General features: G+C 29.9%; 4 protein-coding genes and 1 long non-coding RNA gene across 7 annotated transcripts in view; 3 read left to right on the top strand and 2 right to left on the bottom strand.

The window, feature by feature from the left end:
* LOC145184825 (acid-sensing ion channel 2-like) overlaps positions 1-6,290 on the bottom strand; it is an 11,130-nt gene extending 4,840 nt beyond the window's left edge. The window contains exons 1-5 of one of the 3 annotated variants that reach the window (XM_090077378.1): positions 6,210-6,290; positions 4,584-5,954; positions 3,391-3,538; positions 3,223-3,282; positions 2,916-3,138 (exon numbers count right to left, since the gene is read on the bottom strand). In XM_090077378.1, the coding sequence (XP_089933504.1) occupies positions 2,916-3,138; positions 3,223-3,282; positions 3,391-3,538; positions 4,584-5,897 (1,745 nt within the window). In that variant the 5' untranslated portion in view covers positions 5,898-5,954; positions 6,210-6,290. Of the gene's footprint in view, positions 1-2,772; positions 2,826-2,915; positions 3,139-3,222; positions 3,283-3,390; positions 3,539-4,583; positions 5,999-6,209 lie in introns of those variants that run through there. The other 2 variants (XM_090077379.1, XM_080060602.2) reach the window with 2 other exon arrangements.
* Positions 1-12,500, top strand: part of LOC149892434 (uncharacterized) — a 335,617-nt gene that overhangs the window by 1,829 nt on the left and 321,288 nt on the right. The gene's annotated exons all lie outside the window — the stretch shown is intronic.
* The window catches only part of LOC145190968 (mitochondrial carnitine/acylcarnitine carrier protein-like), a 176,862-nt gene that overhangs the window by 1,823 nt on the left and 162,539 nt on the right, over positions 1-12,500 (top strand). The window lies entirely within an intron of this gene.
* Positions 1-12,500, top strand: part of LOC149892446 (NADH dehydrogenase [ubiquinone] iron-sulfur protein 5-like) — a 21,554-nt gene that overhangs the window by 1,832 nt on the left and 7,222 nt on the right. The window lies entirely within an intron of this gene.
* On the bottom strand, positions 6,289-8,457 carry LOC149892447 (uncharacterized). The gene is made up of 3 exons (XR_016449505.1): positions 8,381-8,457; positions 7,642-7,711; positions 6,289-6,422 (listed from the first exon to the last, which is right to left on the bottom strand). It is a non-coding gene; the product is annotated as an uncharacterized LOC149892447 (long non-coding RNA).

The raw sequence follows: 12,500 nt of genomic DNA, 5'->3' as shown, positions 1-12,500 counted from the left end.
TAACTACGAAAAAATCAACGAAGAGTTCAATAAGGTTGACTGGTCATCTATTTTTAAAGACTTAAACGTAGAACAATGTTACCAACTTTGGCTCAACAAATACAATGAATGTTGTCATCAATTCATCCCTCGTGTGCCGAACAAACCATCCCCCAAAAAACAACCATGGATGACAAAAGAACTATTATCTCTTATTCGACTTAAAAAATCGCTCTGGGCTCGTAACGTCAGTTCAAAATGGAAAATTACATCCCTGGTTGTGAAATATAGAGAAACTAGAAAGCTCGTTAAAAAACTAAGTCGTTCTTCTCTGAAATCCTTCGAAAATGCCCTTGCCAATGATAAGCGTAACCCTAAAAGACTGTTTTCATACATAAATAGTAAACGCTCTGTAATAAATCAGATCTCATCTATGCGAATCACCAGTTCCAGTGAGATCATTAGTTCTGACAAAATTAAAATAGCCAATTCACTTAACAATCAATTTCAATCAGTTTTCAGCAAAGAGCCATCTAATGACAATCTTCCCCGTTTTGATCGTAGAACTAACGCAATCCTCAATAATATATCTTTCGATACTCTGGCCACAATTATGGAACTCTCAGCACTAGATATATCTAAATCACTTGGTGTAGACAATGTCAGTCCTCACGTTTTACGCTATTGTTCTACCTCAATGTCTTCTCCACTTACTCTCATCTTCCAAAAGTCATTAGACAATGGTGAAATTCCAAGCTCATGGTCCAAAGCAAATGTAACACCTTTATTTAAGAAGGGCTCTAGAATCGACCCATCAAACTACAGACCAATATCCCTCACCTCAATTCCTTGTAAAATAATGGAGAAACTAGTTAAGAAGGCAATTATGCAGCACCTAATATCAAACAAACTTTTATCAAATAGTCAACATGGATTTTTAGAAGCGTTACAAATCTCCTTGAAACAATGGACTTCTTGACTGGAAATGTAGCCAGAAAGCTACCAGTTGACGTCATATTTCTGGATTTTGCTAAAGCTTTTGACAAAGTCCCACATCAACGAATGCTTTACAAATTAAAAATGTACGGAATTGAAGGCAATCTTCTCAATTGGATAAAAGCTTTCCTACTCAACAGGTTTCAAAGAGTCATCCTTGGTGACACTCAATCGAATTGGTTACCTGTGACAAGTGGAGTTCCACAAGGATCAGTCTTGGGTCCAATTTTATTTGTCATTTTCATCAATGATCTGCCGGATGTAATAAGCAAAGAAAACAGTTGTAAGATCTACACTGATGACACTAAAATCCTAAGCATTGTCAACTCACTTGCTGCTCAACTTCAACTCCAATCAGATATTGACCAAATTGTTCATTGGACTAAATCTTGGCTCATGGAGTTAAACGCAAAGAAATGCAAGGTTATGCACTTTGGTCAAAAAAAATTAATTCCTTTCAAGTACTCAATGGAGGAATTAGGCCCTTGTTCAATAACGACTCGAACTACATTGGAAGCAACCACCTCTGAGCGTGATTTGGGAATTCAAATTACCAATGATCTTAAAGTAGAAACCCAATCCATCATTGCCTCATGCAAAGCAAATCAAATGCTAGGCATCCTAAAACACACTTTCCAATCTCGTGATGCTTCTTTATGGAAACAACTCTATTGCACCTACATTCGTCCTTTACTTGAGTTTGCGATTCCGGCCTGGAACCCCCATTTGGTGAAAGATGAACAAACTATTGAGTTAATACAGCGTAGAACAACAAAAGTACCAGACAAACTAAAAAAGTTAGACTACAAGTCCAGATGTTTACATCTTGGCCTATCTTCTCTAGTTGAACGTCGTAAAAGAGGTGACCTCATTCAAAAATATAAACTTACTAATAACATCGACATAGTCAACTGGCACTTTCCCCTCATCACAATTCCACCAAGAGCAAATCACAGAGAAATTCATCACCGTGAGAAGTACAGAAACAATTTAGCTCGATTCCACTTTTTTAACAACCGCATTGCCAAGGCATGGAACATGTTACCAGATAAAGTAATTAGTTCTCCAACTGTCAACAGTTTTAAAGCGAACCTCGATAAGCTTTAATGTTACTACAGCTCGCAGCTTTCCTTAGAAAAAGTTGCAATATGAGCTTCACAAAAACTAACTGTAATCTGACAATCTATAATTTGTATTTTGTCAATTATTATTATTTTTTGTTGTAACAAATATATATTACTATTACTATTACTATTACTATTACTATTACTTACTAATAATAATAATAATAATAATAATAATAATAATAATAATAATAATAATAGTAATAATAATAATAATAATAATAATAATAATAATAATAATAATAATAATAATAATAATAATAATAATAATAATAATAATAATAATAATAATAATAATAATAATAATAATAATAATAATAATAATAATAATAATAATAATAATAATAATAATAATAATACTAATAGTAATAATAACAATAGTAATAATAACAATAATAGTAATAATAATAATAATAATAATAATAATAATAATAATAATAATAATAATAATACTAATAGTAATAATAACAATAGTAATAATAACAATAATAGTAATAATAATAATAATAATAATAATAATAATAATAATAATAATAATAATAATAATAGTAATAATAATAATAATAATAATAATAATAATAATAATAATAATAATAATAATAATAATAATAATAATAATAATAATAATAATAATAATAATAATAATAATAATAGATATGATTTCACCCAAAAAATTTTATTTCTTACTTTTCATTGCTTAACTTCGCAATATATCGAGGCATGAAACTAAATATGTGTGCATATACAGACATACTAAAAGAAGTTAGATCTATATGACAAAAAAGAGAAATTTAACAATAATAAAAAATAATTTACTTGATGTAATTGCCTAGCTCCTTGGATGTCATGCGTTTTGTTTTCTTTAGTCTTAGTACAGGTGGAGTCATGTTTTTTTTTTTGGCTGCTTCTTCCATTAAAGGTACCGAAACACCTATTGGTGGATTATGGAGAAAACGAGCATATGTAATTTCGTGCTTATAAGTTAGAGACTTGCATTCAACTGGACATCTTTCCCGCATATCATACTCATTAAATGATTCTTAACAAACAAACATAAGCCTATTATGCTTCAATAGCTTTAAATACGGCAACGAATAAAATATACAAATAAACTGTTGAAAACCTTTTGCAGGAAATATGCAAGCAAATGTCTCTCTTAATGAGCAATATCGCATTCCATTATCTAAAGGAGAACAATGAATGATAATATAAACAATAAATGATAGAAAACATATTATACCAAGTTTTACTAACAACAACTTTTTTTCATAAATTAACAAAATATAACCACCTAGCATAAAGAGAGTCCGGCACCTGCATGTTTTCCCTAAATATTCAGTCATTAATTCAAGAAGGCATGTCTTCTGGCTGTAAACTGAATGGTACTTTAGTTTCACGTTGCCGCACTTTGTTGAGTAGGGCGGTTGCAAGCTCTTTGTCTGTAAAGAATATCAGTATCTTAAGTATTTGTGAAACCCACTTTTTTCTTTTTATTTAACTAAGAAATTGCTTTGCGTACCAAGCAGCCACAACACATACGAGACCCAAACGGGAACTATCTGGATGTCAAACGGGAACCGTACGGTATTTGGCCACGGGATCTACACGGGAACCATATGGTTAAAATAAAAAAAACAAAAAATCTTTCGGCTGCTTTTTTCTTTTCCCCGTATTGATCCCAGATTTCTCCCGGATGTGTTTTAGATCTAATTTATAGATTTTTTTTTTAATTTTGGTTATTTATAATTTACATTTTTACATTACGTGTAGATCCCGCGGCCAAATCCCGTATGGTTCCCGTTTGACATCCCAGATAGTTCCCGTTTGGGTCTCGTATGGTTGTGCTTGCTGGGTAACAGATTGCAAGCTTATTCTTAGCTATATTCCTTTGAAAAATTTGGTAAAAGTTAAATATACTTGGTGTATGTGAATGAACTTGTTTGACATTTGCTGAGATTAAATAAATATTTACAGATTTACAGAATTCTCTGAGCCCATAAAATGTAAAACATTTTATGTTTAAATGCAAACTATACAATCAATATTTGTACAGGAAATATATATACATATATACCTAAATATGTATGTATGTATGTATGTATGTATGTATGTATGTATGTATGTATGTATGTATGTATGTATGTATGTATGTATGTATGTATGTATGTATGTATGTATGTATGTATGTATGTATGTATGTATGTATGTATGTATGTATGTATGTATGTATGTATGTATGTATGTATGTATGTATGTATGTATGTATGTATGTATGTATGTATGTATGTATGTATGTATGTATGTATGTATGTATGTATGTATGTATGTATGTATGTATGTATGTATGTATGTATGTATGTATGTATGTATGTATGCATGCATGTATGTATGTATGTATGTATGTATGTATGTATGTATGTATGTATGTATGTATGTATGTATGTGTGTATGTATGTATGTATGTATGTATGATTAATTGTATACCTCAACCATCTCCATTTTTATAAAAGTTTTATCTCCTGGTGATATTACAAAACCATCATTCATTACAGGGGACTCCCATTGGTCATGTATAATTAATTTAACACCAGTATAAGGGTAACTACTAATTATTTCAGTATTATGCATATCTAGAGCAAGCTCGTATCCATATGTTATACCTTCGTGGTCAACAGACAATAGCTTATGACCTTCATTTCCAGAGTTAAGTGTGAAGCAGAGTTGGTCTTTATAGTTAAAATACTTTGTAAAATTTTCGATCCCACACGGATTTACTGGTATTTCTGGATGGCTTGTGTTTCTACTGATCCAATCACAATAAGAATGCAATTTATCTATTTGCAAAGAACTATTTTCTAAAATTTCAGCGAGTTCATTTCCAGGAATATCAAACCCCGGATCTATCCAGTTTTTATCTAAAGGAAGTCGATTAGCATCATATAACCGTTTTAATTTGCTATTTTCAATTATAGTTTTATTAAAGTTGTTTATTGGGCAAATACTAATAGCAGGAAAAGTGAGAGATTCAGGAAAATCTACGGTTGATAATGTGCTAAAAGGATATTGAAAATACTCTATTATTCCGACCCTTAGCTTTAGTAAGAAATAAAGAGCCCCAACAAACATTAGCATTGTCCACAAAATTCTGCGAATATAAAAAGTATCAGAACACGCATAAGCATACCCATGCAATGTTGAAGTTTGGACATATCGAGAGAAAATTTCTTTAACATTCAGCCTTTCTTCTGCAATTTTCCGCAATCGTTTCTTTAGTTTTTTTTTGGCTACCCGTTTAAGTAACGAAAATGATTGTTTTCTTGGATTTATTTGGCTGTTAGAAACAAGATCAACTTTTTCGCTTTCTAATTTTGAATATTTATTCCTTTTTGGAGAAAACGTGCAGTTTTTTAAAACTGTGAATTCTACTTCAACCTGCTGCTCTTGTCTTTTTGATAGCCGATTACTTTCATGCAGAAGCATCCTCTGCTGTCCGCTTGTCGTATGCTGCTTATGAATGTACAGTTTATCGATGTCATTTGCGCAAACTTCGAAGAGAGGATTTATAAAAGTTTTGCTTTCGTAAAGAGTATCTGTGATTGGTAAATTGGACATTGTATTGTTCTCAATGAGAGGCTTTCTAGAAGTTAAAACGGTAGTTTGGAAGAGTGGTTTGGAGGTTGAGGTAGTTGTTTGGAAAGAATCATCAACACTTATTGGCGATTTGAGTTCTTTTAAACTAGCTTCCTTTTTTTTATTGATGAGGTCAGCAACTTTATCAGAGAACTTTAGCTGTATCATTTTTCATCTATTGCTTTATAAATAACTTCTACATATTTAAAAACTTTCTAGACAGTTCTAAAATCAAAAAATAAACTAAAGCCTCATGAAATAACGATAAAAAGTATATTATAATAAAATGTAAAATTAAAAAAAACAGTTGTAAAAATGAAAATAGTAAGAAAAGTAAAAATAGTCAAGAAAACGAAAAACCCTCATCTTTTATTAAATGATCGTTGAAAAAAATTAACTTCTGGACATTTTTTGTTTTGCCACTATCGTAATAAAAACAAAAGGAATATAAAGACTTAAGGAAAACGTAAAAAATCATACTTTGTGTTAACAACGACTCGTACGAAAAGAGAAACTTTTTATGGTTACATGGATTGCCGTAAAAAAACAAACTGTTTGAATAAAATTAAAGCCTATTGTCGTAATGTCTTCTTTTCTTTTTTGCATTCTTGAATAAAAGCGGCTTTTATTAAACATTTTACAAATGATGTTGACATTGCTCCCATGCGACTTCAATGAAACAGGAATTTTTCCCTTGGAAACAAAATTCTAGCCAATTCATTTAAAAGCTTCATGTAAAATTGAAGGAGAAGAAAATCAAACAAAAATTGATTTTATTTACATGTTTACTGTGTATTTTTTTCAATAAAAAAAAAACGCTCCTAATTTGACAAAGGCTGTATATTGCATCATAACGACCCGAGGTATTTAATGAAAAATCTTGTAGAAATATTATAACATATAATTTACTTAACTGAATGAATTAAGATGGCAAATTGAATTTAAAATAACTCCTAAATTAGTGTTTTTTTCATATCTATCTTGATTTTGTAATGTGTAATTAATATATATCACATAAACATATATAAATATCACAAGTTTAATTTTCGCTTTCTGAGATTTTGTTTTTCATTATGTAAATTTCTTATTTAATCAAAGATTAATCAAGCATAACCATAAAAAAATAATAGGATTTTGTAAGTTACTACAATTCACTAAAGGCTCGTTTAGAACTCTTTTCTATAACAATGAATTAAATTTATAGATTTTTCTTAATGCCTAAATATTAATCTCTCTTGTCTTAAAGCCGGATTTATCTAAAGTACTTGATACGTTAAACCCAATTTTCCCCTATTTTTTTTCGAAATACTTTTAAAATGATTTTAATGCTAAGGTGATTTTGTTTAAGGTGATCTAATTTATGTTAGGATATAACAAAAGCGTTTAATAATTATTCTTTTTTTATATTTTGTTTTTTTTTAAAAAGGTATATTCATTCAAAAAAATTTCATAGTATCTTTTAATCATTTCATTTTAAAATCATAAACAGAATTTTCTCTAAATTCAAGTAAATGTTTATGTTAACAAAATTCAAATAAATGTTTATGTCAACAAAAAGAATAATTATCATAATTATTATAATTAGTATAATTCTCGGTGAATATCTGGGGGATTTCGAATTTTATCGAAGTTTTTAAAACACAAATTTTTGTTAAATGAATTCATTTATACAAAAGAATATTATGAAGATCATCTTGATTATCTCCATTGCACAGTTTGGCAGTTTACATCAATTCACTGCAGTTTGTTTATTTTAAAATGGTCTTTAAACGTTCTCATCTCATTTTACATCTTGAGAAAAATTTGTATGGTTAAAAAAAAACTCCTCTTAAAAATCAATTGTTTAAAAAGTTTGTTAACCCGTTCAAAACTTCCGAAATAAAAGGCACGCAATAGGTATAAGATTTCTTACCTTTGTTCATGCCGCCGATTAAACGAAGAACATGGTTGATTGCTGCGCTTGAAGTTTACTCTCACTGGTTCTATTATATCAACGATTATATCAACGATTATATCAACGATTATATTAACTATTATATTAACGATTATATTCGACGATTATATTAACAATTATATCATGAACAAAATGCTATTGAAGTTCAAGAATGCTGTATTTGCTGTGACATTAAATACTTGACATGAGATACCGAATACAGCTTAATGTTCTATTAAAAATGATAATCCATCAGTTACTGATACTTCAGACAACTGTGTATTTTGATACACCAACCGACTGCGTTTTATAACTTTTTTATTTTCTTCCGATCAGGGCACTGTTGTTTAGCATAATTGTCTTTTGTAAAAAATTTTTCATGTTGCTCTATAATTTAGTAACTTAATACTTTCTCTTACATCTGTGAATATGCGATGAAGATGATGATGATGATGATGATGATGATGATGATGATGATGATGATGATGATGATGATGATGATGATGATGATGATGATGATGATGATGATGATGATGATGATGATGATGATGATGATGATGATGATGATGATGATGATGATGATGATGATGATGATGATGATGATGATGATGATGATGATGATGATGATGATGATGATGATGATGATGATGACGATGATGATGACGATGATGACGATGACGATGTACAAAATACACTAGGAAAAATAAGTAACACTTACCGGAAACTTAACGGATAAAAAATTTTCGGAGCTATAAATATGTTCTCAGGGCAGAATTTAATAATTCAAAATTACTTATCCTTCGTATTTTTAAAGCAAAACATTCAAAAAAAAAAAAAAGAAGCTAAAAACTTTCTTAATTCGATTAAAGAAAGCTCATTCTCAAATTTATAAACTTTAAAATGATCTGCTCCTTGTAGAAGTTATATTTTGTGACTTTCAGTTAAAATGACGGTGAAGAGCGCTCTGTCATTTGAGGTAGCTTCTACAAAACTATCCTTGTAATTTTATTTATTTATTTTTTTTTGCGCCTTTTAAATTTAAATTAGTGACATTTTTTAAATATTTATTTGCAAAACACAGGAATTTCTATATTATCTGCGTCTTTTAGCGTAAAATATATTAAATCGTGAACGTAATATTATCTGATTGCTATTGGTCTATAAATCTAAGACTATGCACATACTCAAAAGTAATACTCAGCATATCAAGCGCGTAAGGTAAAATCTTTTTAGAGGGGTCGCTTTTCTGGAGGAAAATCACTAGTTTAGAATAAGCGCCGTTGAGTTTGTGTAATTTTTTCAAAACACTCTGTGACCTACTTAAATAAATAATATATTTTATTTAAAATTACAATTGAACTCTTCAATTCAAATAAAACATAAACACAGAAACTGCATGTGGTCACACTTAAAAAAGCAAGCTTAAAAGGTGGCTCTAGGCAAAACAAACTCCCTTAGTGTACTTTTTTTTGTTCGAAATCTTACATGTAAAAACTGTAAAAACCAACATCAATTAAATAAAAGTTTGAATGTAAATAATAATCTTGTTAAACACAATATTGGTGCATTTCATTTTTAGCTTATTCGCTTCGCTGGTTTACCTACAAAAGAAATACAAATTAAAAACACAGCACAGAACAAAAATATAGTAAAACACAGAACAAAAATATGGTAAAGTCCAAAAGAAAAATAAGAGGACGAGAGTATACCAATTACACCTTTCAAAGCATCACCAAAACTGTCGTAGAGAGGTTGAGATGATCCTAAAGTACTGCTAGGTGACGTATCCAGTTACATATCTTTGGCTGTAATCGCATCTTGTGATCAGAATAGTATTAAATATATTCTACTCACTTCAATAGTACAGCATTTTGATGCAATATGGGTACCATTAGGTACGCGCTTCCGAAGTAAGAAATCTAATGTAGGGCAATACGAAGCGAATGGAAATTAAAACATAGGAGAGAAATTCCAAAAAAGTTTCAAGGAAATGAATGCAACAAGGATTGTTTCACTTTAAAAATCATCCCTAAAGTTTTAAAGTACAGACAGAAGTAATGTCTCACTGAATGGATTTCTTCAAAATTTTCGTCTCAAGTTGTACACTAAAGAAATGACAACAACAAAGAATTTGCCAGATTATAAAAAAAGATACACCCTACGCAATAAAATATATTCTTTAAAACGTTCTACTATGTTGTTGTTGTGACAACGAATATTTACATTTTTCCAACTGAAAAAGACGTTAACTTTAATGCACTTTTTGAGCAACGAGGAAGGTTTTCCCTCATCAGTTTTAGTAATTTGTCTGTGAAGAGTTAATATAGATTACAACGTGTCAGATATTTTTTTTAGTTCTTTTGTAGTACTCAGATTTTGAACAATGTATTTTTAATAAGGTGTGACAAAACAAAAAACTTTCTTTTCATTTTGATATTTTGGTCTGATAGTTATTGATATTTTGCTCTTTTATGTATTTATTATACTGTTAACTTGTTTTTATTATTACTTATGTTATAGATTATTATTATTTACATCTATCGATATTTAAAGATATTTTGTTCGTAACATTTGGGTTAAGATTAATTTTTGAATGCCATTTTGTTTAATTACAACTTTTTTTGCCAACTTTAAGTTCAAAGATTAAAAATGTCTAAAGTACAGATAATGAAACGAGGTAAAAGTTGTTGCTGAGTGTAAGTTTATTAAAAAATATTTTAAATACTTAACTGCAAACTTTTAGTCATTTTTTTCATATTCTCTTTTAGAATTTCTAGACATGCGCAGAATACTAATCGGATAATATTTGGGAAGTTGAAACATGTCTGTTTTTTAAGGTATTTTTAGATATACCACTGAACATTTCATTTAAGCTTGACCGTTTTAAAAAACAACAGAGCTGGGTAACCGGTAGCTTTTTTTTTTTAAGTTCGATATCCGATAGTCCGATAGTTTCCTTATTCATCGGTGCGATAACCGATATGTCAATAGTCTGATAGTTCAATAAAATTTCGGTCCTATTGTTCATAGTCCGATAATCCGATAGTTCACAAAAAAATATTTGAACTCTATTTTAAATTATTCTTTTACCCATTTTTAAAAAAATCACTCTTTTTGCTGTGTTTTTTCAAAATTTAAAGAATGGTTTTAGACTTATATTGGACACACTGCCTTACACACAAAACATCAACAAATACAGTGCAAGAAAAAGCATTAGCTGAATTTATTTTTAAATATAGAAAAGTCAGTGTAAGCATATAAACATTTTCACTGGATTTAAGAGTTTTTCATTGAACTTAAGCGAGTGAAAAAAATTAATAAAGACCTAGTACAACTATTTCTGTAGAAGTGGTTCTAGGTAGGTACATAAGGTATGGTAAGTAAAAAATTGTTCATTCGCCACATCAAAACGCTGAGATCATTCGTCTGCACCATTTTTTTGTGCGCTTGCTCACAAAAATTAATTTATTACATTTGTAAAAATCAGGAATCACAAAATTTGGACGGTATGATAACAATTGAATATCGGAAGTCTAATGTTGCCAGTCCGAAAGTCCGTTACATGCAATTAATCTAATCTTTTTTTTAGTACGATGCTATCGGAATATCGAATATCGGAACTTCTTTCGGAAGTGCCCACCTCTAAAAAATAATTTCCTAAATTAAGCAATAACAGAAAAAGTTGGTAACAATAAAATACTTAATTTTTTTATTTCGTTTGGAGATATGATGGATTTCTATAATTACCATTGTTCATCGTCATAATAGTGATTTTGTAGGAGAAGGTTGCACAAGAGGAACAAATTTTACTTAAATCAACCTAACGTACTTATTTTTTAAAGTGTCAAAAAAATCTAAAAAGTCGAAATAAAATATCTTCCCAAAAATTTATATATCGTCAAAAAAACTTATGAATCATTAAAAAAATTTCTAAAACAAAGTTTAAAAGAAATGCAAATGATCACCTAATTATTTGGTTTTATTGATTCTTTTAGCTGATTTGACTTTCCTGCCAGATATTTAGTTTTCTTCGTAGGGGAGACCGGGGCTAGTTGGCTACAGCTTTAGTTTTTGAGCTCTATGCATTTCTGGGTGAACTTTTTTGAGGATATCAAATTGCACTTCAAAAGAATATGAATTTGGCAAGCATGTTCAAGTGTCAAAGATTTAAAAAAATTATAATTGGTGGCCCAAAAAGGGCCTCCAAAAAAGAAAAAAATATGTACCGACTTAACCCGGCCCGGGGTAAGTTGCCTATACTCTCAAGGTAAGTTGGCACACCATATAAAAAGAGACAAGTTTAGCAACATTAAGCATATATTTCAAACGTATCTTTTATATGAAAAGTCTTGATGATTTTTATCCAACAATATTTTTTGACATTAACCTTTATTGCCCTTAAGTCGATCGAATAGACTTTCCCTCTATAAAAATAGCAACAACGGCGTTTTTTGTAACATTTTTAGAATTTGCTGGCCTGTCTACTTTTTTATAATTTCGCATGTCTGTAGATCTGTAGTGTTATATAACCTAAGTGAATTTACGGCTAATGCGAAAAGTTGTAAGTTGGCACATGTTGCCAACTAGCCCCGCGATCATTGTGCCAACTAACCCCAAAAGCTTTTTGCTCACAAAATGGCTTATAAACCCCCAAAAACGCGAAATATTGAGAAACAAAAAATGTGACTGGTTAGAGTGAACCATACAATACCTAAATCTATTCGAGTTTAGCTAATGCTATTGCTTTGCTATTGCTATTGCTTGTAGCTAATGCTATTGCTTTTTAAAATTGAAAAAGTAATATAGTTACAAAAATTACAAAATCAGTAAAAAAAACA

The sequence above is a fragment of the Hydra viridissima genome, unplaced genomic scaffold (genome assembly GCF_058129835.1).
Source record: "Hydra viridissima isolate aposymbiotic clone 2 unplaced genomic scaffold, HvirCarnegie_v1 scaffold_2, whole genome shotgun sequence".
Lineage (NCBI taxonomy): Eukaryota > Metazoa > Cnidaria > Hydrozoa > Anthoathecata > Hydridae > Hydra > Hydra viridissima.
The sequence above is the reverse complement of the archived record's forward strand: the minus strand, read 5'-3'. Positions and strand labels throughout refer to the sequence as shown.